Source organism: Peromyscus californicus, unplaced genomic scaffold (genome assembly GCF_007827085.1).
Source record: "Peromyscus californicus insignis strain IS unplaced genomic scaffold, ASM782708v3 Scaffold_8__1_contigs__length_139910024, whole genome shotgun sequence".
Lineage (NCBI taxonomy): Eukaryota > Metazoa > Chordata > Mammalia > Rodentia > Cricetidae > Peromyscus > Peromyscus californicus.
Window position 1 is genome coordinate 105,371,065 of NW_026294606.1, and position 24,013 is coordinate 105,395,077.

Below are 24,013 nucleotides of genomic sequence, written 5' to 3' on the forward strand. Positions count from 1 at the left end.
ATGCGCGCGGGCGGGGCGGGCCGGCCCAGGGCGGCGGGGACAGCCGGCTGGAGGCCGGGACCGCGGGCCGAGCGCGCGCGATGCCTCACTTCACCGTGGTGCCGGTGGACGGGCCGCGGCGCGGCGACTATGACAACCTCGAGGGGCTCAGCTGGGTGGACTACGGGGAGCGCGCCGAGCGGGAGGACTCGGACGGTGAGGGTGCGCCCGGCCGGGACCTGGACTGGGGGCGCGCGGGGTGGGGTGGGGGGCGTCTACACGGGACTCGCGCCGCCGGACCGCGCGCGAACACGTCCGTGCCGGACTGCGCTTTTCTTGCTCCCCGCGCGCTCAGACCGACGAGTCTTCTGGGTCCGGGACTCCCGAGCCAGGTCATCTTCCCCCCCCCCCGCCACCCCCCAGCTCCTCCCCCGAGGGCCGCGGGCGGGGGCTGCAGACGTGGCCGCCTAGGGAGGCCTGCCAGCAGGCTGCCTCACTCCGGCTGGTGCCGAACGAACGCGCGACCCGGGCCCGGACCAGGTTTCAACGGAAGCCTGCACTGCAACTTCCTCACTTTCTGTGACTCGCCCCCATCCTCTTGAGAGTTATCCTTTCTTCCCGAGTGACTCACCGCCCCTCTCTTGTCCTCTCCCCATCCCTGCCTCCTTGCACTCTGGCCCGATAGGAGCGAAGGGTGTGCTCCTCGAAGGGCCTCTGTTGGCCTTGGTGTAGGTCTGTAGGTACAGCGGGCATCTGGGGAGCAGTCACACGGGGCCAAGCTTGTCTAGGCACTGTACATGAAGCAACTCGTTTTAATCCTCCCAGCCTCCCCCATGGGACAGGTTCTGTTACTCGCACTTAGGAAGAAGTGAAGGGAGGCGGGGAAGGGTTATGTAACTTCTTCCCAGTGGGATTCAAACCCGGATATGAAAGTGCAGTGCCTTAACCTAGGCATTAGGGCTGGTCATGGATGTGAACCCTTCCCTCTTCCAATGCCCCCTTCTCCATCTTCCACCCCAGGAGGATCCTCAAGGCCAAGTCCTGGCACACACTCGGAATGTGAACATTGCTGGGAAGATGTGTCTGTCTGTGTAGCTGTATAGGCATGTGTAAATACACGTGCGTGGCTGAGTGTTACAGGGTGAAGGGCAGGGTCGGGTCAGGACATCCTCATGGCTACTGTTTCCAGCAAGGCCGCCAGGGATGAGCGTGGTACTATGATTGATAACACATGCCTATGATGTCTGGGACTGACAGTGATGGAAACATGTAGGAAATGTGTGTTGTGTTGGGTGATATTATCAGAAGCTACCTGATAGGTCTGTAATGGTGACATGCTTGGGGCGCTCTATGACTGATGGGAATGATGGCTGTATCACCTGTCTGCCACGTGTAGATGTGGTACAGGCCAGTGGCATGGGCTGCCAGAGGTCATGGAGATTTGTCAGACTTCACAGCTGTATGTAAGTAACCCAAGGCCCAATGTCCCTGGCTGCCCCTATCCTGGTCCATCAAGGGGTCAGAACAGTTTCCCTCCTCCCCGAGGCCTGGAAGGATGTTTGTCTCCAGATGATGTGCCGAACTGCATCATGAGCCTGGACCAGTGGGCAGTGCTAAGCCTTGTCTTTGGCCCCGCCTTGGTCCTTCACAGGGTGACAGGAGTAACCTGGAGCTATGCTGGTTGCTGGCTGTGTCCTGCCAGATCCCTCTGGGCCAGGCCACCTCCTCCCACCCCACCCCCTTCCTTCTCCTCCTCTTACTCCTTTTCATCCAGACTGTGGCTGTGTTTGCAGCATGGGGGATACCCTGCACCCCGGTGAGTGGTTTTGTTTCTTCTTAAGGGATGTGGCAAAGGGTCAGGGAGCACAGAACTATCTTAGGTCCAGCTCTCCTGGAAACCCCCAACTAAAAGCTCACACCTCTGCTCTGAGGGGCTTAAGTAGGCCTACTCATCTAGGTGGCCTGTGGCAGGAGTAGGAAGGTCAAGGAAGGGCATTGTAGGGAGATGCCATGTATGTGGGGACCAAAAATGTCACCCAGGTCATTCCCTACCATTGGGGTTTTCACAATTGCTGGTAGGAACCCACCTGTGTGCTTCACAGGAAACCCCAGGCCCGAGTTTATGCTCTGGTTTTCTGGGGGGTCTCGGGTAATGTTTGAAAAGCTGGAGCCTGGCAGGCAGGCATGCCTAAACCTGCCCTGGAATTTTTGGAATAGCTGAGGCCAGGGCGGTAGCTTGGAGTTTAGGGGAGTCCAGATCTGAGGCACTGTTTAGACCCTGCATATCCCCGTAATCCTGTGGGAGGGGTCCTTAAGTGAGGCTTTGTGGAATCTAAGGAGTGCCTGCCCGTGTCTGAGACCAGACAGTACCTTTTCTGATGCATCAGGGAAGTTGGAAGAGGGAATGCTTACTGTCTCTACTTCAGAAGACGGCAGATTGGTACAGAGAGCGAGCAGTTTTCCTTGGGTCACACAGGGCGAGGGGCAGAAACTCAAGCCATACTGCCGGCCCTCCCAACACCCAGAGGCTGGGGCATGCGCACAGTGGCCAAACTACGTATCCCAGAGGTCTTTTCTATGCCAAGGCATCTTGCTGTATCCCAGAGTGCCCCCTAAGTGGACTGGGATCTAGAATGTGAGAAGGGAACCCGCAGCTCAACTCCCAAGCCTGGACCCAGGTCTGGCCCTCTTCATTACACAGCCTTCCTTGTCTTGCCTTGTTCCTGAAAAGGGGGTCAATGACAGCTTCTAGAACAGTCCAGGCCATCTGGGAGTGATGGTTGTAGGGACAAGGGATCAGCTGGGTCACAGAGGGGGGCACTGCTGTGTACTCAGCTCAACAGTTTGTAGAGTTTTTTCCTTTGGTTTCTTTTTTCAACACAAGTTTCATGAGGTGCTGGGTGTCAAACCCAGGGCTTTGCACACACTGGGCAAGCACTCTACCAACTGAGCTCCATTCCTAGTCCTTCCTTCCTTCACTTCTTTGTTTTCACTCTGCAGTCCAGGCTGCCCTGGAAACGACTGGGTAGCCCAAACTGACCTTGAACTCAGGCTCTTCTTACCACAACCTCACGGGAGCAAGGACTACAGATTTGTGCCACCATGCCTAGGTCTCCAGCAGTGGTTCTCAGTGGGTCCTAACTCCTTTGGGGGTCTAATGACCCTTTCACAGGGGTTACCTAAGGCCATCGGAAAACAGATATTTACATTACGGTTCATAGCAGTAGCAAAATTACAGTTATGAAGGAACAACAAAATAATTTTATGGTTGGTGGGGGGAATCACCACATCATGAGGGGCTGTATTAAAGGGTCGCCGAGTTAGGAAGGCTGAGAACCACTGCTCTACAGTTTCTAAATAACAGTGCATTCTTTTTAGAAACACTTAGGCTCCGTGGTGGGACAGCCTGCAGTGTGTGCATTTAGAATAATTTATATTTGTTTCCAGCCTCTTTCCACAAAGGGATCTGAAATATGCAACCAAAGTGCTTCCTGAGAGGGTACAGAGGGAGAGGGCCAGTGCTGGCTGCATCTAGGGGTCCGTTTGTGGAGGTTCCTAGTGGGCAGGGCAGAAGTGGAGGGAAGATGAGCTGTAGCGCTGTTTCCATTCCTGCTGGGTTGTTCTGTTTCGTTGTGGTGCTTGTTTTTGTCGTCAGAATCCCCCACTCAAGAGTTGTCCGTGGAAATGGCGACCATGACTGGATTTTGAGATTTTTCTTGTGATTCCTTATCCTTCCTGAAGGAGCACAGAAGTCACCACCAATGCCGTAGAGTGTCTGAGGGACCACGTGACCCCACCAGGCTTTAACGGGACTTGGTGGATTGAAATGACTGCTGGCTTTGACACTGGCCTACACAGCCATTGACCTACACGATCATCAGATGTGAAGCAGGGGGCCAGGTGTACAAAGCCAGGCACACGCAACCCCCCATGATCCCAGCACTGGGGACACAGAGCCCGGAGGATCCCTGGGGCTTGCTGGCTCGCCAGTCTAGCCAAATTGGTGAGCTCTAGGTTTTGAGAGACCCTGTCTCAAAAACCAAGGTGGAGAGTGAGAAAATAATACACCTGATGTTGACCTTGGCCTCTCTACTACGCAGACATGTACGCACAAACATCCACCACACATACATATACAAAAAAGGGTGTGAGAGCTGGGCATGGTGCTTACATCTGTAATCGCAATACTTAAGAAGCTGTGGCAAGGGGATTGGTACAAGTTTGAGGTCAGCCTGGGCTACAGTTAGACCCTGTCTCCGAGAAGGAGGGGATGGAGCATGTAGTTGTGGCCCAGTGGTAAATAAGCATTTGCCATACTGCTCCATGAGTCTGTGGGTTGATCCCAACACACAGCAAAAACCGGAAGATGCGCAGGCTCCTTTTCCTTGCTGGGAGGTTTTCTAATTGATGAGGCACATTTTCACCAGCCTGAGAGGTGAGTGAAGGCTGGAGTAGGCCTCTGTCCTGGAGCAAACTGGAACCTTCGGATTCCTAAACTCTGGATTCCTTTTGGATCTGGGAACCAAAAGGCCAACGGATGACACGCCCCACCCCTCAACCCCTCGCCCCGGACCGCAGTTCATGCTCCTACATTTCCTCTGCTCAACCCAAGATCCATCCCGTGAGGGCTTTCTCAATGGCTGTTTCTGGCTCCTTGAACTCATGTGAGATTGGCTCCGTCTCCCAGCATGCTCTGGGTTACCCTCCGGGACATCTCACGCGGTGCATGGTGGGGTAGCTAGCTGGCGCCTAGTGGACCATGGCAGCGAAAGGCACCCTGTGTAGTTTCATCTTCCTGGAGGGCAGAACGGTGCCTGGCACTCTAGATGCTCCAGATCCATGGGAAGAAGGAAGGTGGGGCCTCAGTGTTGGTCATGGCCAGGCCCCGCCTCTTCAGTAGGCCCCGCCCTCCATGTACACTTGGCGCTAGTGTGGAGATTTGGAGTCTTCTACAGAGAATGATGCCCTGAGTGCCTTTATGGCCCTTTAGGAAGGCTGACAAGTATATGATGAGGAAATGGAGGCTCAACATCCTTCTTGTTGTTGTTTTTCGAGTCAGGGTTTCTTAAAGCTGTGGCTTCCAAAAGTGTTTTAGAGAGACAGTGTGTTTGTGGCTTCTCAGCCTCTTGGCTAAGATGTGCAGAGATGTTTTGTGGGTTGGCCTTCTGGGGTGGGGTATAGACTGGGGTCCTGGGAGGCAGTAACTCACTGGAATTCTTTCCCTCTCTTTCTACAGGACAGAGCAACCACAGAGAGAACAGCCCTTTCCTTTGCCCTTTGGAAGCTTCCAGAGGAAGTGACTACTATGACAGGAACCTGGCACTGTTTGAGGTATTGGAGCGGGGGAGCCATTCAGGTAGACAGGTGGGCGGTTGGCAGGGGCTTCTCCGGACCGCTCAGCTAAGCAGCAGGCTGGCTTCTCTTCCAGTCCCCCTGCCTGCCCTCCCCACTTGGCAGGCAGCCAGGCCGTGGTTCTCTTGGCCCCTTTGACTCACACTGCCCCCCCCCCCCCGAGATCCACTTGCAACCCTACCCCTATCACCATCTCCAGGGCTGCTCACCTTTGCCTGCCCTGCAGCCCCTCACCAAGGTGGCTACCTCCTCACACCTTTTCCCTCCATCCCTAGGCCTTCTCCCAGCCCTTGGCTGTGCTCTGCTGCAGGTAGAATCTTCCTTTTCTTCTCTGGTTGGCTCTTCCAGCTCTGTCCCCCCCGTTTACAGAGACCTAGTTTTCCTCCTGCATCTGACCCACTCTGCCCTCCATAGCCACAGCCATGGTGGACACTTCTCTGGAAAGGTTCCCATGTGTGTGGGAATTTCAAACTGGAATTTTTCCTTTCTAGACCTGAGCTGAGAAGTAAGATCTGGGTTTAAGACATGGTTCAGATTCCTGAACTCTGAACCTGTACATCTATCTGCCTCACAGCCAAGTAATGTAGGCTTCTCAGTCTCCACACATCCAAAGAGCCTCCGTCTCCACTCATCACCCTCAACCAGGCTCCCTGTGTGCAGGGTCAGAAAGGGTCTGACTGACAGACGCTTAATTAAGACCGTGGGCAGGTGTCAGGAGTGTCACAGCAGGTGGTAGGGTCACAGTGTTAAGGCCACAGGGGTATGGAAACCTTAGACCCCTTGAGTGCTAGAAGTCTTGTGATCTGTCCCCTCCTAAAGATAGGGGGCGGGCAGGGGCAACAAACATCTTCTCTTGGAAATTGAGATATGTTTAGACCAGGGCCTGAGGACACCAGACAGAAAGGTCGGGGTTCAGGCAAACCGTGGGTTACAGTTGTTCCAGATAACCCTCTTTTCTCTTTCTTGGTCTTCCTGAGGTAACCTGGGTGACGTGTGTGTGTGTGTGTGTGTGTGTGTGTGTGTGTGTGTGCGCGTGTGCGCGCGCCAACGCGTGTGTGCCCGTGCATGCACTTGTATTGAGGTAGATGTAAATCCCAGAGACCCAGCGGTAGCATCAGAGTGGCCCAGCAGGCAGGATGAAGTGTGCAGTCTGTCTGTCTGCCAGCAAGGCCTGCCCTTCCTTCTCCCCTGAGGCGGGTGGTTTTCACAAATGAGCTGGCAGTGATTACAGCCAAGGTGGGGCAGAGAGAAGCGGCCGCTGGGCCTTTGAGTGCTGCCTTCTGGGGTGTGGTGCCCACACCTGCCCAGTTAGCTGGCTTAGGCTTCCCCAGGCAAGAGCCGGGATCAAGTCCAGGCCTGCCTTAGGGCTTGGCATTGGGCCAACAGCCTGACTGCTGGCTGCACACAGGTAGCCCGACACTGGCCTGGCCTGGCCTGGCTCATTGCCATCTTGCCCCGTGGCTCTGTTTACAGGAAGAATTGGACATACGCCCAAAGGTGTCATCTCTCCTGGGCAAGCTTGTCAGCTACACCAACCTCACCCAAGGAGCCAAGGACCATGAGGAAGCCGAGAGTGGGGAGGGTGCCCGTCGGAGAGCCGCCAAGGTGAGCAAGTCAGTGTCAGCAGAAGGGCCACATCTGGGGAGACAGACAGATGACCATGGAATTAGATGCTGGAAATAGATGTTTCCCTGTGTGGTGTTGAGCACACCTAGACCAGTGGGTGGTGGGCATGGAGGGTGAGGCCTGAGTGCCTTAAGCTGAAGGAGGCTTCAGAGACGAAGAGTGAAGGACGAGCTGCTGAGCAGAGGGCCAGAGGCGCCTCAAAAGCGACAGGAAGAACAATAGCTCCTTGTTGTTAGCTGTCAGAATGTGAGACACTCTTTTAAGAGTGGACCCAGGTTGGCTGGACAGTGGTGGTGCACCCTTTTAATCCCAGCACTCAGGAGCCAGAGGCAGGTGAATCTAACAGTGGACCCAGGATCTAGAATATTATTTTCACAAAAAAGCCTTGAGACAGAAGCCTGGCTTGGTGGTACACACCGAGAGTCCCAGAGATCTTAAAGGGGCTAACGGAGGCAGATTGATTGAGCCTAGGCATTCCCAGAAGCTATCTTGGGCAAGTGACTGTGCTCAGAAGGAGCCGGGGTCTGATCCTGCTGTGGCATTCTCCTTGGCAGTAAATACAAGCCAAAGTAATTCCTGGTTGAAATAAACCAGGTTACTGGCTTCAGACCTGCTTATGAGATGTGGGTATTGCTGAGGAGGTTCCGCTAGAGTAAGCCAAGCTAAAGTGTATCCTTTACCTTCTGCTTATGGAAGTCAGCCCACTCTTCAGAGAGGGCAGCTGATATCTCGAGGTGGTCTAGACTGATCCCACCTTGTTCTGCTGGTTGTGATTTTGTTGGCATGTTCTGAACTAAAGATAACAAAAATTCAAATGGGCGGTGGTGGCACCCTGGAATAGTAGTTCCAGCACTACTGAGGTAGAGGCAGGTGGATCTCTGTGAGTCCAAGGCCAGCAGAGTGAATTCCAGGACAGCCTGGGCTACACAGACAAAACCTGTCTCAAAAAAACAAACAAAAAAAGATATCGAGAATTCTACCTATATCAAGTCACCCCTATCTAGCCCTATAGGAGAGGTCTCAACTTCCAAAGAATATTGCTTGGTACTGGTAGGATCCTTGGGCAATACAGGGGAGCTGGTGGCTGGGAATGAAAGAGCCAAGAAAGGCCTGTGGGAGACAAACCTGAGTTAGGAAGGGGCTGTGGTTCTATGGCTTAATTGGGAACCTGAAGATGCTTAGCCGCCGAGTTTACCTGATCCTGGTATAATGATGTGAGGAGGTAGCTAACAGTCCTAGCCCCACTGGCTGGTCCATGGAGAGAGGAGGAGTCTGGCCAAATCTCACAGAAGCTAGGGAGCCATGAGCCTCAGAAAAGAAAGCTTGAAGCAGGAAGGGTGGCCTCCAAGCAGACCATGCCAGAACTGAAAGTCGGCTTCATCTCTCTGGCAGCAGCTTCTGCTCTAACCCAATGACCTTCTGAGGCTGCCAGGGGTTATTTAGGGATGCAAAACGCATTTCCGGCCCAGCCCTTTCCCACACTGCCCTTTAGAGTGACTCAGCCTAGGATGGGGTAGGAGTAGGAGCTCTTGCTACAGCTGCTATCCAGTAGGTGGTGTCCTCTGAGAAGGGCTCGGTCGGGGTTTATAAACCAGGTTTATCTCTCACCCATACAGCCTGTGCAGGATGGTGTGTGCAAGCTTGTGTTCCTGCTCAGGCTCTTTTGAGGATCCTCAGGCCCCAGGCTGGCCTAGCTTCAGGGCAGAGGAGGATTTGCTGGGGTTCTGTGGATGCCCACTGGCCTGGGTTACATCAGTGTTGCCCCTGCACACACAGCCTCTGTCACGGCCTCCTGGGTAGCCCCTCTCCTGCCCTTACAGAATGGAGAAACCACCAGTCTAAGCTGTATGTTGGAGCTTTCTCACTTGCTCACAGCCCGGTTTCTGTTCTGTCTGGGAGACTTCCCAAAACAGGAAGGGACTTAGAAGGCACCACTCACTGGGGTCAGTAGCACTTTGTGGGGACTTTTCAGGCCTGTTGGTGTTAGAACAGTGAACAAACTGTGTTAGTCAGGGTTCTCTAGGGGAAGAGAACTTAGAGAATATAGATACCAAATATGTAGAGAATATAATATATATACTTTATATAAATATGAATATATATATAAAGGGGATTTACTAGTTTGGCTTTACAGGCTGGGGTCCAGCTAGTCCAACACTGACTGTCTGCCAGTGGAAGGTCCAAGAATCCAGTAGTTGTTCAGTCCACAAGGCTGGATGTCTCAGCTGGTCTTCAGTAGATGCTGGAATCCTGAAGAAGGAGGCTCTAATGCCAGTGAAGGAATGGACTTGCCAGCCAGAGGGAGAACAAGATTCTTTATTCCATGTCCTTCTACAGGCTGCCAGCAGAAGGTGTGGCCCAGATTAAAGGTGGATCTTCGCACCTCAAGGATCTGGACTAGAAGAGGGTCTTCTCACTTCTGATGATTTTTTTTTCCCGAGACAGGGTTTCTCTGTAGCTTTGGAGACTGTCCTGGAACTCACTCTGTAGCCCAGGCTGGCCTTGAACTCACAGACATCCACCTGCCTCTGCCTCCCGAGTGTTGGGATTTTTTTTGTTCGTTTGTTTTGTTGTTGTTGTTGTTTTGTTTTTCAAGACAGGATTTCTCTGTGTAGCTTTGGAGCCTGTCCTGGAACTCACTCTGTAGCCCAGACTGGCCTCGAACTCACCGAGATACGCCTGCCTCTGCCTCCCAAGTGCTGGGATTAAAGGCATGCGCTGCCACTGCCGCCGCCACCGCTGCCGCCACGCCACCACCACCACCCGGCTCTGATGATTTGATTAAGAAAAAAAATTTCTCACAGGTGTGCCCAGCCATTTGAGTTTTAGTTAATTCCAGATGTAGTCAAGTTGACAACCGAGAATAGCCATCACACAAGCCAAGTCTACTAAACATGGTTATGGATATACTGGCATATAGTCCAGAGGAATGTAGTTTAAAGCTAGGCCTGACAGGGAAGGTGATGGAGTATATCACCAATGGCCAGAGAGGAAGAGTCTGGACCACATGCCCCCCACTCCGTTAGAGGGCAGTGTAGAGGATTTTCAACAGGACTGATGGCATTGGACTTGGTTTTCAGAGTGGAGAGGTTGGCAGGCAGGGGAGGTGCCATCCAGTGTCCCTGATGTACTGGTGCGTGTTTGGTACAAAGCAGGCCATTGTCAGAGCAGCCTCGAGGCCAGCAAGGCAGGACTCTGTCTACTTGAGCTGCATATGGGGATTGGGGACCGGGAGGCTGGACAGGGACAACATTTTCTTTTTTTAATTCTAAACGTACATGGACCTTTATTTCTTGTTATTTCATCAACAATATATAACAACTGTCCACATAGAATTGCATTGTGTTAGGTTTATAAACAATCTATAGGTAATTTAAGGGGTGAGGGGTGTGCGCAGAGATTATGCAAATACTGCACTATTTTCTGTAAGGGACTTGACCACCTGTGATTGAAGAAGGCATCTTGGAAGCAGTGCTTGAAGGGGGACAGTTGTATTAGTACCGTCAAAATTAAAGCCCAGGTCAGTGTGGCTGGAGAATGGCTCAGTGGTTAAGAGCACTTGCTCTTGTTCTTTGGAGGACCTAGGTTCTATTCCCAATGCCCACATGGCAGCTCACAACTGTCTGTTGTTCTCCAGTTCCCGAGGATCTGACCCTCTCTTCTGACCTCTTCATGCACTGCAAGCGCATGATACACATTCATACGCTCAGGCAAAAGACCTATATGTATGAAATAAAAACAAATAAATCCTTTTGATAAAGAAAAGAAAATCAGTCCACTACCTGGGAAACATGACCAGATAGTAACACCACCAGCATAACAGAAATTTCAAATGGAACATCAACATTTAACGAAACTGGTTAGCCTCAGAGCCGTGAGGGGATGGCCAAGGAAGTGGCCACTGAAGTGGTAAAAACTTTGGGTGGTGATGAGGAGGTGGCACTGAGAGACCCTGGTCTAAGTAGGGACAACATTTTGAGCTTCGCCTTGGGTAATGAGGCCTGCCAGGTGATAAGGTGGGGATCTGAGACAGTCTCCACTTCCCAGAATTTGAACAGAAATCAGAAGCTAGGTGTGGCAGCGCACTTCTATAATCTCAGCACCCAAGAGGCTGCAACAGGATTGCCACAGTTTGAAGTCAGCATGTTTTACATGGTGAGTCCCAGACTAGCCTGACCAAAGAGTGAGACCCTGTTTCAGAGAGCGAAAACCAAGAGAAGAGAACCAGGAATAGTGTGTAGGTCTATAATCCTACCACACCAGAGGCCGAGGCAGGAAGATCACCAAAAGCTCCAGGCTTGCCTAGTCTACCTAGAGAGTTCCAGGCCACCCAGGACCGTACAGCTAGACCTTATCTCAAAAGCAAATGAACAAATGAGCGTCAGAAGAAGGGAAAGAGGCATGTCTTTGGTGTGGGGGATGGGCTAAGGTTTAGAGCCGTACACATACTACAAGAATAGGGGCTTGTCTGTCGAGATGGCTCAGTGGGTCTTGAGTTTGAGAGAAGTGATGCTGAGCATTGTCCTCTGACACATGTGCACGTGGGTGTGCACGCCACACCCACATACATACAATAACAATCAGAAGAAGAAGAAGAAGAAGAAGAAGAAGAAGAAGAAGAAGAAGAAGAAGAAGAAGAAGAAGAAGAAGAAGAAAACCGGGCAATGGTGGCACAGGCCTTTAATCCCAGCATTTGGGGAGCAGAGGTAGGTGGATCTCTGTGCGTTCGAGGCCAACCTGGTCTACAAAGCAAGTTCTAGGACAGCTAGGATTGTTGCACAGAGAAACTGTCTCAAAAAAACAAAACAAAACAACCAAAAGAAAAAGAAAAGAAAAATCAGGTCTCATACCTTCTTAGTCTGAACTGTCTTCCTATGGGCCAGCCTATAGAAACAGCCTAGCTTCTGCTCCTGTTTCCTCTATATCCACTGGACCCCAGGTGTAGAGACTGCTGAGTGACTAGGTGCTCCTTCGTGTGGCATATCTGGACCTCTCTGAAGCTGTGTGCCCCTCCCCTCCTGCCCATTTAGGCACCCAGCATGGGCACCCTCATGGGGGTGTACCTTCCCTGCCTGCAGAATATCTTTGGGGTCATCCTCTTCCTGCGGCTGACCTGGATGGTGGGCACAGCTGGTGTGCTGCAGGCCCTCCTCATCGTCCTCATCTGCTGCTGCTGTGTGAGTGTCGGGGGGGGGCTGGAGCTGGGCTGGGCGTGGAGCACGTGGCTCTGCAGAGCCCACCCAGCTGAGCTGCTCACCCAGGCCTTCCTTCCTACAGACCCTGCTGACAGCAATCTCCATGAGTGCCATTGCCACCAACGGTGTGGTGCCAGGTGAGTAAATGCCACCTGTGGGCCTGTTGGGAGGAACATGGCTTAATCCCCCTGGGTCTGCCTGCTATCCTCCATTGTCCCTTGTTCCCAGGGAATTTTCTGGTAGGGTCCCATCCTTGACTCTAAGACAGCGCCTCCTGGGAGCTTTTCTGCTCAACAGAGTTTGAAACTGCTATTGTGTTTTGGTAATGTAAAAGTAGTGTACCCTTCCCAAGGAAGAACGATGTATGTTTACTATAAGAGAGCTTAACTGGGCAAGAAACAGGATGAAAACCCATAACTCACCAGGCTGAGTTCGTTACTGCTATGGTCTTAGGAGTTTACAAAGTATTAGTCTGTGCATGTATACAATTTATATTTCCCGTATATATGCACATATATATGTTTATGTATTTCCCAAAATTTGGAAATTTTCTTTAAAGTAGGTTACTCTATGCTAGAATATAACCAGTTTGTGGAATAATTTCCTATTTATGGCTTCTTCATTTTCAACACTGTATTTTGTTTGTTTGTTTTTGTTTTTGTTTTGTTTTTTTGTCTTTTGACCTATGTAGACCAGGCTGACTCTGAATTTGAAGTGATAGAGCTTCTGCCTCCTAATTGCTGGGATTACAGGCATGTGTTACTACACCAGCCTTTTTTTTTTTTTTTTTTTTTCTCTACCGTTGCAGGGTCGTGACAGTCTGGAACACCTTGATACTTCTTTTATTTATTTATTTAGGTTTTTTTTCGAGACAGAGTTTCTCTCTATAGCTTTGGAGCCTGTCCTGGAACTCACTTGGTAGACCAGGCTGGACTCGGACTCACAAAGATCCTCCTGGCTCTGCCTCCCAAGTGCTGGTTTTAAAGGCCTGTGCCACCACCGCCCGGCAATACTTCTTTTAGGGGAGTCCTAGAGGTGGGGTTGCAACATAGAAGAAATTGATCCCTTTTTTTGGTACCTATTACTAGACTTTGACCAGAGAGGACTTAACGGCAGTGACGAATCACTCTTGTCTCTGCTCTTACCACTCTGGGGCCGTGTTGACTGCCACTTTTCTGGGGATGCTAGATCCTGACAGATGCAAAGACTCAGCGGCCTGTGCTGAGCCACTGGGACAAAAACTGGACAAACTAATGCTGCCCTGGTCTGTTAAAGAGAAAAGCAGTCTTTGTTCTTTTGGGTGGTTGTAGAGTTTCACTATGCAGGAGATCTCATTGAAGAATTAGTCTTGACCTGTGTTGTGTACACTTTCTCCATTGTAGCCGGTGGCTCCTACTTCATGATTTCCCGTTCACTGGGACCAGAATTTGGAGGTGCTGTGGGCCTGTGCTTCTACTTGGGGACGACATTTGCAGCAGCCATGTATATCCTAGGGGCCATTGAGATCTTGCTGGTGAGTTGTGCTAAGCCTTGGTCAACCCCAGTCGTGTCCAGTCTCTCTCAGTTCTAGAGGCTGTTAGTACTTGCCCAACCCTGGCCAGGGCCTGGGGTTTTCTAATGGGAGGCCTCAGGGGAGAAGGATCATTGCTTAGATCTGCCCACCCCCCTTTACACCTGTGCTAGTTTGGACCAAGCAGGGAAGAGACCTGGTTGCCTTCGCCTTGGCCTGGATATTTCTTCTACCCGAACACTGGGCCATGGCAGGGGTCTACCAAGTGTTGGATTGGGCTGATCTTGATGGTGACAGAGAGCTTACCTCCTAGACTCTGTGACAGGGTCCTTTAGATCTGTTTTCTCCTTGTCCTTAAGTCAGAGTGAACAGCCATAGAATGCTATCTGGAGGTCCTTGAATCCCACGGGTGCTGAGATCCCTACTCACCAATGAGTGGCCTAGGCCAATGGGAGAGAGACCTTGCAGGAAGCATGGTGACATGAGGAGAGTGACACAGGGTGACAGGTGCCCCCTTGGAGATCCAGAGAATAGCTATTTAGAGACACTGCATGGCGCTGCCAGCCAGAAGCCAGGCCCTTTTGTCTAGATCTTCTGAGTTTTTATTTTCTATTTCTCACATTTCTTCTGATATTTGGAATTCTACAAGGAGCTGTGTCCCTTTTCCCAGTGTTTCTTCAACCATGTCATTACATGGGCTTCTGGGGGGTTATTTTGTTCTCTGAGTTATTGGGTATAATCCAGCATTATCTTTAGTTGCTCAAACTGTGATTTTTGGCCCTTGCTTCCACAGGTTGGCACCTGTGTCTGTGTCTACTTTTCTTCCATTCCTTTCCTTTTCTTTCTTTCGATACTGGTTTTGTCGAACGACAGCATACATAGCAAGCAATTCACCACCCATTTAAAAAGTGTGCAACTGGGGGACCAGCGACTGGCGTGGTGTGCAGGACTCACATGATGGAAGACAAGAGCTGACTCCTGCAGACTGTTCTCTGACCTCCACATCTGCACCGTGGCTCCTGCACATCCTCCACCCTTGATAAATAATGTTTTCTTCTTTAACGTTAGCCTTCTCTGCCTCAGGAGGCTGAGGCAGGATATTGTAAGTTTGAAGTCAGTCTGACCTACATAGCAAAACCTGTCTCGAGAAGAAGCAGCAGCAGCTGGGTATGAAGGTGCCACCTTTAATGTCAGTATTCAAGAGGTAGAGGCAGATGGATGTCTGTGAGTTCAAGGTCTACACAGTGAGTCCCAGGCTAGCCAGAGCAACATAATGAGATACTATCCAAAAAAAAAGGAAAGGAAAGAAAGAAGCAAGTGTACACGTTCCTGGTTTTTAGTATATTCATAGGGAAGTAACCACTGCCAGAATCAGTTTAGAATATCTTCATTACTCGAAGGTAAACTTCATTAGTAATCATTCCCCCTTCTCCCTAGCCCCTAACAGACACTGATCTGCATTCTGTGTTCATTTGCTCTTCTGGACATTTTCTAGACATGGACTCATACACCATTGGTCTTCTGTGACTGGTTTCTTATAGACACACTTTTAAAAAGAAAACCAAATGACAGGTTTCCCTCCCCAGACAGAAGACTGTAACCAGAGCTTCTGTCTTCTTGTTTCAGACCTACATTGCTCCGCCAGCTGCCATCTTTCACCCATCGGGCACCCATGACATGTCAAGTGCCACCTTGAATAATATGCGGGTGTATGGGACCATTTTTCTGACTTTTATGACCCTGGTGGTGTTTGTTGGTGTCAAGTATGTGAACAAATTTGCCTCGCTTTTCCTGGCCTGTGTGATCATCTCCATCCTTTCTATTTATGCTGGAGGCATCAAGTCTATTTTTGACCCTCCCGTGTTTCCGTAAGTAACTAGGGCATTTGTCCAGCCGTGGCATTGACGTCCTTTCTAAGCCCGTGATGCTCTGTATCCCTCAGATTGCTGGGTGGGGACAGGCTAGGGCTCCAGTCGAGCAGGTTCCGCTGCCTCTCTCCCTGCAGGGTGTGCATGCTGGGCAACAGGACCCTGTCTCGGGACCAGTTTGACATCTGTGCCAAGACAGTTACAGTGAACAATGAGACAGTGGCCACCCAGCTGTGGAGTTTCTTCTGCCACAGCCCCAACCTTACTGCTGACTCCTGTGACCCCTACTTCCTGCTCAACAATGTGACCGAAATCCCTGGCATACCTGGGGCAGCTGCTGGTGTGCTCCAGGGTGGGTCCTCCCTCCTGTCTTCTAGCCCCGCCATATCCCCGGCCCACAGGCTGAGCAGGAAAGCAGAGCACAGAGCTGTCCTTGTGTGCCCAGATCAAGGGAGGGGGGCAGGCTTGGCTGCTTGCCCTGCTCAGCAGTGTCCTTTTAGCCTGGCCCCTTGTAGCTGAATTTTGGGTGAATGGAGCCTGCTTGGCCAAAATCCCAGGCCTGCAGCAAACCCTGTAAAGTGCTGGCATTCCCTCTTGCCTGGCTACCAGCCCCTGATGCTGTGGGGGGTGTTCCCACAAGGGTCATAAAGGGCCTCTGTCTGGGAGTCAGGCAGTAGTGAGGTCCAGGCTGATGAAGGTCCAGTCACCTTTATTGTTGTGGTTCTAACAGGACAGCATCCTCTCTGACCAAAGCAGCCTTATGAAAAACACTGTAGTCACCGTGCTCAGGCTGTCCCCAGAATTCCCAGAGCTTCCCTGCATCTGTAGGATCTTGCTGGGCTGCGCCAAACTTCCCTGGGTACATCAGTGGTGCTGTAGTGGTAATGCTCCTCTTCTACAGAAAACCTATGGAGTGCTTACCTGGAGAAGGGTGAGGTCGTGGAGAAGCATGGGCTGCCCTCTACAGATACCCTTGGCCTGAAGGAGAGCCTATCCCTGTATGTGGTGGCTGACATTGCCACATCCTTCACGGTGCTGGTTGGCATCTTTTTCCCTTCTGTCACAGGTAAGGTCTTCATGCCCACGTGCTTAGCCCTACCCCAAATTCTGGAGAATCCCTAAGGGAATCTTGTCTGTTTTTTGGAGGCATCATGGCTGGCTCGAACCGCTCCGGGGACCTCCGTGATGCTCAGAAGTCTATCCCGGTGGGGACCATTCTGGCCATTGTCACCACTTCACTTGTGTGTATCCTTTCCTAGGCATGGTGGGGCAGGTGTCAGAAGGTACTTCTTCGTATATAAGTTGCCAGACATTGTGTGCAGACACACCACACACACGCAAGCATGGGTACTCAACCCCCGTGCACACAGCTGAGAGTAGGCATGTGTACACCACGGGACCTTCTGACGTCTGCAGGTCAAGGCTGTGGCTGTGAGGCTCACTAGGGTGCTGTGTGGGGAATGAATTGGGGCTACAGTTTGGTAGAAACCTGGCTTCCTTAATACAGCCCAGACTTCAGCAGCGTGATTCTCTTTGGTGCCTGCATTGAGGGTGTAGTACTCAGGGACAAGTGAGTAAGCTGTGCCCCTCCCTGTCAGCATTTCCTGTCCTCACTCCAGCCCGTCCCTCACCACCCACGGTCCCACACATCTCAGGCAGTTGACTTCAAGTAACGATCTGTGTAACCAGGTAGGTCAGGCCCCTCCATGACTTTAGCTTCTGAGATGACGGTGATGTTTTAAGATCAGGGATGAGGTAAAAGGCAAAGATACAAAGTTAAGGGCTGGCAACTGGTCTCCGCTAAAAGTTAGAGCCTTTCCTCTCCGCCTTCCCTCCCGACCCCGACATCCCTTACTCTGAGTGGCCCCACCCGGGGCTTGGAGGACTTCTTATCAGCAGCATGGTCTGAGTCTGGCTCCTGCAGGTATGGTGATGGCGTCAGCAGGAACCTGGTGGTGGGCACCTTGGCCTGGCCTTCACCCTGGGTCATTGTCGTCGGCTCCTTCTTCTCAACATGTGGTGCTGGCCTCCAAAGCCTTACTGGGGCACCACGTTTATTGCAAGCCATTGCCAAGGATAACATCATCCCCTTCCTCCGGGTAAGCCCTCTGTGTGCCCCCCACAGCCTTGATGCTCTTGGCCCCTCATCCTGGCAAGGGGGGAGGCAGATTCAGATGCAGCATGGCTTGCCTACAGTGGCCCAGGCCTTGGCAGCCACCCAGAAGGAGCTGCGTAAGAGCTTCTCTGACCCCGTTGGCTGTTAGCAGTGATGTTTAGATCCAGAATCCTCATGGCTTGTCTACGCTTCACCCAAAGCAGAGAAGTAGAGTCGGGGAAACTTGTGACTCCCATAAGGATAGGATGGGGCTGGGACCAGTGGGATGATGGAGAATAGGTTATGACTTGGGGCTACAGATGTGGGTAGTGGCGGTGGCAGGAACAGCTCCTTTTCTGGTGCCTGCAGGTGTTTGGCCATGGGAAAGCAAATGGTGAGCCAACGTGGGCACTCCTCCTGACGGCACTCATCGCTGAGCTGGGCATCCTCATCGCCTCCCTTGACATGGTGGCCCCCATTCTGTCCATGTGAGCTGGGGGAAGGGCAAAGGGTAGTCTTGGGAAAAGCTCCTTAAACTTCAGTAACCTCAGCCAAGGACCCCTGCACCTCCCAGTGATCCTGTCTGGTGTCTAGGGTGCCACTGGCAGATTGGCTGGGCTAAGTGGGGAGCTGGCAGGTCTGTTTACCCTGATTTCAGACGCCAGCCTGGTACATCCACAGAAGCTATAAAGAAACCAACAGACCCTATGCCTATGGTAGGAGCCTCCCTAGAGCAGGCCAGCAGATGCCCACTCCAAAAAGGGCAAGCACCTGGTCTTGCCTTATCAAATCCATCACTGTCCCATTCATTATTTTCAGTGTTCTGTAAGCTGAGAGAAAATGAGTGTGCTAATGCCTTGCAGGTGGTGGTCAACATGCTTCCCAGGGATCTCTGTGGCAGTTTGGATTCTATATTCACCTGTGCCTGTGTTGGGCCCTTCCCCATTCTGCTCCGTGGCTGATGGTCCTTTCTTGTTCAGTTATAAAGGGGCTTTGCTTCATTCTCTCAGCTTATAGACCTGACAGGGCTGCCTTCCTCTGAGCACACTCCAGCCCTGCCCCCAGCCAGGCCTGTCACACCTGAGCTCTCTTATCTCCCCATAGAAGAGCATACCTCAAGCTATTCTTTCTGTAGGCATCTTGAGTGCTGTCTCTCTTGACTAAGCTAAAGGAAATAGGTTATCCTTTGTCATGGGGCTCTTGCTGGCAGTCCCTTGTTGGGACTTACTCCCCCATAGGAATTCCTGGCCCCTGATATCTCTCTCTTTGCCCTTCCTCTTCATCGCTGAGGATGGAGTTTGATGGCCCTGTCCCCTCAGTCCTCTGTTCCTTAGCTGGCCCCTCAGAAGGGCTCACACATCCTGCCTTGCCCATGTCCTGACTCCACATGCAGCACAGCATCCCTGCCTCTTACCCTCAGAACAAAATTACATGATCTTTGTCATGTTTTCCCGACTTACTCCCCAACTTCCAAATGCTTGACAGCCCGCCTCCATCTGGTTGTCTGGGCCACAGGCTTAGTCGTCACCCTGAGTATCCCCCGCCATTTCCCGTCATTGTCCTAGTCCAGCTCCCCACTCATTATTCCTGGACTCTGTTCCTTTCTCCCCTCCTCTGCTGGTGAATCCTTACCCATGCTGGGATTAAAGGCGTGCGCCACCACCGCCCGGCCAGAGGACATTTTCTTAATACTGTCATCTGCATCAGGCTGTAGGAATGGGTACCTGGGAGTTAGGAGCTGTGGTGTGGCCCAGTTTCTGGGCCAGGTGTAGCCTGGTATCGGGTGCCTAGAGATATCAAGGAAGCTTCTCTGCTTCAACTGCCTCCTGGTACTGCAGGTTCTTTCTGATGTGTTACCTGTTTGTAAACTTGGCCTGTGCTGTACAGACGCTTCTGAGGACCCCCAACTGGCGGCCCCGATTCAGATACTATCACTGGTGAGTGCCGGCTGGATCCCTGGGGCAAGTCCCTCAATAACCGGCCATATCGGGGAAGCCACAAGCCCCATTCTGGAGGAAGTCTGAGTTTCCTAGGTAGCCTTTGCTCTCGAAGCACTAAGAGGAGGGAGATTCTCTGACGGGACACTTAGCCTGCTTCTCACACTCCAGCTTGTGACTTGGGATGTGTAAGGGCCACCAGAGTATGGGACAAACCATGACTGGGATTCCTGACTCTTACTCTCTCCTCTCCTGCCCAGGGCACTGTCCTTCCTGGGCATGAGTCTCTGCCTGGCTCTTATGTTTGTCTCCTCCTGGTACTACGCCCTCGTCGCCATGCTCATCGCAGGCATGATCTACAAGTACATCGAGTACCAAGGGTGAGTGAAGGGCCGCTGCAGCCCGGTAATAGCTTGTACAGCACTGCCTGTGTCCCCCTGAACAGTTGGAATGGTCTGAGTGTTGGGTTGGTGGCGGCGGCAGGCTGGTCCAGCTTTGCTTTTTGGTCTGTGGTTGAGGGCTGTGACTCAGGGCCTGGCCTTCCTTCAGCCCGCGTTCACATGGAAGTCCCTGGGTAAATGGCTAGGAGTGGAGCTCAGGATAAAGTACTCACTTAGCATGCAGAAGAGGGAGGGGGACCGGAACAGGAAGGGAGGGAGGAAATCTTGGGGTGGAACCAGGGGCCCAGTAGCTTGTGGTGACACCTACAGGGCTGAGAAGGAGTGGGGCGACGGGATCCGAGGCCTGTCCCTGAGTGCCGCACGCTACGCGCTGCTGAGGCTGGAAGAAGGGCCTCCTCACACCAAGAACTGGCGGTAAGTTCGTGCCCAGGCTGGCAGGGCCATGTCAGGGTTACAGTGTTAGGGAACACTGAGGGTGGGAGGTTCGGTAGTTCTCCCAGGGATTGTAAGAGGCAACTTCTTGCTTGTTGAGTCCCTGCATCTGTGCTACCCAAACTTGTGGGAGCCCAGATTCTGAGAATGAACGAAGAAGACTCTTGGGAAAGCCCAGGCCCTTACCTCAGGCTGCCGGTCTGACCACTGCAGGCCTCAGCTCCTGGTGCTGCTGAAGCTAGACGAAGACCTTCATGTGAAGTACCCCCGGCTCCTCACCTTTGCCTCCCAGCTTAAGGCTGGGAAGGGCCTGACAATCGTTGGCTCCGTCATCCAGGGCAGCTTCTTAGAGAGCTATGGAGAGGCTCAGGCTGCTGAGCAGGTAATGGCCAGGGGTGGGAGGACAGCTGAGCCAAGTCAATGGCGACTGGGGTGTAGCAGGTATATATGGGGGGGACCAGTCCGGGCCACTGTGGCCAGCCAGATGGACAACACTGCCCCTGTCTTCAAGCTTGAATAAGTACAGTTGTCCCACCTTGAAACCATGGCCTGTGGGTTGGCAAACACCTCACTGGGTAGAGACACTCATGTGCACACCTGAGTTTGATTCCCCAATCTTACAAGGTTCCAGATGAGACCCACTCTCAAGAGTTGTCTTTTGATGTCCCTGTGACGCCATGTGCGTGCCCTGCATTCACATTCACATACACACATCACATTAACACACACATAAAACACATAGAATTCAGAAAATAGAACCTGTGGGTGGGCAGCTTGCTCCAAGGTCTTCCCCTAGGGTTCTGGTAGGGATCCCGGTTGGGGTGGAGACTGGTGGGCCTTGCCTTTTGATGCTCTTGTATTCCCCACAGACAATCAAGAACATGATGGAGATTGAGAAAGTTAAAGGCTTCTGCCAGGTAGTGGTGGCCAGCAAGGTTCGAGAGGGGCTGGCCCACCTCATCCAGTCTTGCGGCCTGGGCGGCATGCGACATAACTCTGTGGTGCTGGGCTGGCCCTATGGCTGGCGACAGAGTGAGGACCCACGTGCCTGGAAGACCTTTATTGGTGTGTGAGGGTCTGGCATCTAAGCTGGGCCAGGGACCGAGGGCCAGGGTTAAAGTGAGGTGGCAGAGATCAGAGGGTCACAGGCTGGCAGTCAGCAGTGACCCTCCTCCCTAGACACTGTGCGCTGTACCACAGCTGCCCACCTGGCCCTGCTGGTGCCAAAGAACATAGCTTTCTACCCCAGCAACCACGAGCGCTACCTGGAGGGCCACATTGACGTGTGGTGGATCGTGCATGATGGAGGCATGCTTATGCTTTTGCCCTTCCTGCTGCGCCAACATAAGGTGTGCCCGTTGGTTGGGCATGGGTGAGGGCAGCAGGGCTCTTGGAAAGCTGGGTGTGATTGGACCACGGACACGCTTCATTGCCACAGGTCTGGAGGAAGTGCCGGATGCGCATTTTCACCGTGGCCCAGATGGATGACAACAGCATCCAGATGAAGAAGGATCTGGCCATCTTCCTGTATCACCTCCGCCTGGAAGCGGAAGTGGAGGTGGTCGAGATGGTGAGCTGCCTGTCCTGCTCTGGCCCCGAGGATCCAGGATCATGCAGCCTGGTACTCATAGCTTCCCCTCTCTCCAGCATAACAGTGACATCTCTGCATATACCTATGAGCGGACACTGATGATGGAGCAGCGGTCTCAGATGCTGCGGCAGATGAGGCTGACCAAAACCGAGCGGGATCGAGAGGTAAATGGCTCTCCTGGTTCAGGCTTGAGTAATGGCCGGATCACACCTTTGAAGACACTGTCTGGTGGAGGTATCAGAATGACTCATTTGGGACTGGAGAGATAGCTCTGTAGGTAAAAGCACTTGTTTTTTTTCAGAGGATGCAGGTTCAATTCCCAGCACACACATGCTGGCTCACATCTATCCCTAACTCCAATTTCAGATGATCCAACACCCTCTTCTGAATTCTGTGGGTACCAGGCACACACAGGATACACCTACACACATGCAAACAAAACACTCATATGCATAAAAAAAAAAACTTAAAAAAAAAAACAAAAAAAAACCATTTCCAGAATGACTCATTTGAGTAGGCATAATGGTTTCTTTCCATAACCTCAGCACTCAGGAGGCTAAGACAGGTGGATTCCTGTGAGTTCCAGGCCAGTCAAGGGGGACCCTGTCTCAAAAACAAACCAACAAAAGCCAACAAACAAAAAGCTGGGCATGATGGCTTATGCCTGTAATTCCAGTACTTAGGAGGCTGAGGCAAGAGGCCAGCCTGTCTTAAACTAACAAACAAACAAAAACCCTCACCTGAACCAGAACTAATCAGTGCCCATGTCCTAGAGACAGGGTGGTCATGTTGGGCCAGCCAGGCCCTCATTTTCCCCGGGTACCAAGTATATACCCTCTGGTTGTCCTCAGGCCCAGCTGGTCAAGGATAGGCACTCAGCTCTGCGGCTAGAGAGCCTTTACTCAGATGAGGAGGATGAGTCTGCAGCAGGGGCCGACAAGATCCAGATGACATGGACCAGAGACAAGTACATGCCTGAGTCCTGGGACCCCAGCCATGCCCCTGACAACTTCCGGGAGCTGGTGCACATTAAGCCGTGAGTCCAAGTGATGTTGAGGTCTGAAGTGGAGGAGGAGTGGGAACATCCAAGCTGTGCGGATGGACCAGGGACAGAGACCTCTTTGCTGGGTATTTCCTAGTAGCCTGTGATCAGCTACTTTGTCCGCAGGGATCAGTCCAATGTGCGGCGCATGCACACTGCTGTGAAGCTCAATGAAGTCATTGTCACACGTTCCCACGATGCCCGCCTGGTCCTTCTGAACATGCCTGGCCCCCCTAAGAACAGTGAGGGTGACGAGAACTGTATCCTTTGATGTAAAGGCTGACAGTGGGGAGCTGTCCTCTCCTTGAGTGCCCCTGGGTGGGTGGGAAGTGGCCTTGGTCCTGTGGCTGCCTCCTTGACCTGATACCCTACAGACATGGAATTCCTTGAAGTGCTCACTGAGGGCCTTGAACGGGTGTTGTTGGTGCGTGGAGGTGGCCGTGAAGTCATCACCATCTATTCCTGAGCCCAGTGGAGTCTTGTGGCCTGAAGTTGGGGTGTCTAGGACAACAGTCCCCACCCCTACACCTATTTGCCAGTTCTGCTTTGCCCAGCCTTGTTTTGGACCAGCTTTGCTAGGTCTCCTGGGAAACCAAGCTTGGACCTGGCAACTGAAATGGATCCGAGGGCCCGTGGGACCCTGGGGGATATAGGGGCTCTTCTTCCCATGTCCCAGTGTAGGCCTATCCTGACTAGAGAAGATGGAGAGGGTTGATATGGGATTTGACATCTCAGTCTGGCCCAGGAGCGCTATTTATTGTATATTTATTGTTTGGATATCATCATCAGAGAAGGGGGAGGACAGTGAGATGGGGAGCTGAGCTGGGCCTGCTTTTGGGAAGACCTGGCCCAGGCTGCTGTGGACAGAGACCCTCATCAAGCCAAGCGGGATGGAGCTGGCCAAGCTGAGCCTGACTTTTTTCAATAAAACATTGTGTACTTCTGGGCCTCCTGCTGCCCCAGCTCTTTTCCCCCTGGCGCCAAG

General features: G+C 52.3%; 1 protein-coding gene across 4 annotated transcripts; it reads left to right on the forward strand.

The window, feature by feature from the left end:
- Slc12a4 (solute carrier family 12 member 4) lies at nucleotides 1–23,976 on the forward strand. Of its 4 annotated transcripts, none has more exons than XM_052729804.1 (24): nucleotides 17–201; nucleotides 5,216–5,310; nucleotides 6,805–6,936; nucleotides 11,988–12,134; nucleotides 12,235–12,289; nucleotides 13,535–13,665; nucleotides 15,289–15,530; nucleotides 15,668–15,882; nucleotides 16,432–16,596; nucleotides 16,677–16,775; nucleotides 17,043–17,100; nucleotides 17,455–17,629; nucleotides 17,995–18,113; nucleotides 19,464–19,562; nucleotides 19,823–19,942; nucleotides 20,273–20,377; nucleotides 20,609–20,777; nucleotides 21,265–21,460; nucleotides 21,575–21,744; nucleotides 21,834–21,965; nucleotides 22,043–22,150; nucleotides 22,838–23,022; nucleotides 23,155–23,288; nucleotides 23,403–23,976. In XM_052729804.1, exons 1-24 carry the CDS (start codon nucleotides 81–83, stop codon nucleotides 23,492–23,494), a joined length of 3,264 nt encoding a protein of 1,087 aa, XP_052585764.1. In that variant the 5' UTR covers nucleotides 17–80; the 3' UTR covers nucleotides 23,495–23,976. The 4 variants fall into 4 exon arrangements, with proteins under 4 accessions (XP_052585767.1, XP_052585764.1, XP_052585765.1 ...); XM_052729805.1 differs by having other exon boundaries at nucleotides 17–195; XM_052729803.1 differs by lacking the exon at nucleotides 17–201 and adding an exon at nucleotides 1,759–1,795.
- The last annotated feature ends 37 nt before the right edge of the window (nucleotides 23,977–24,013 follow it).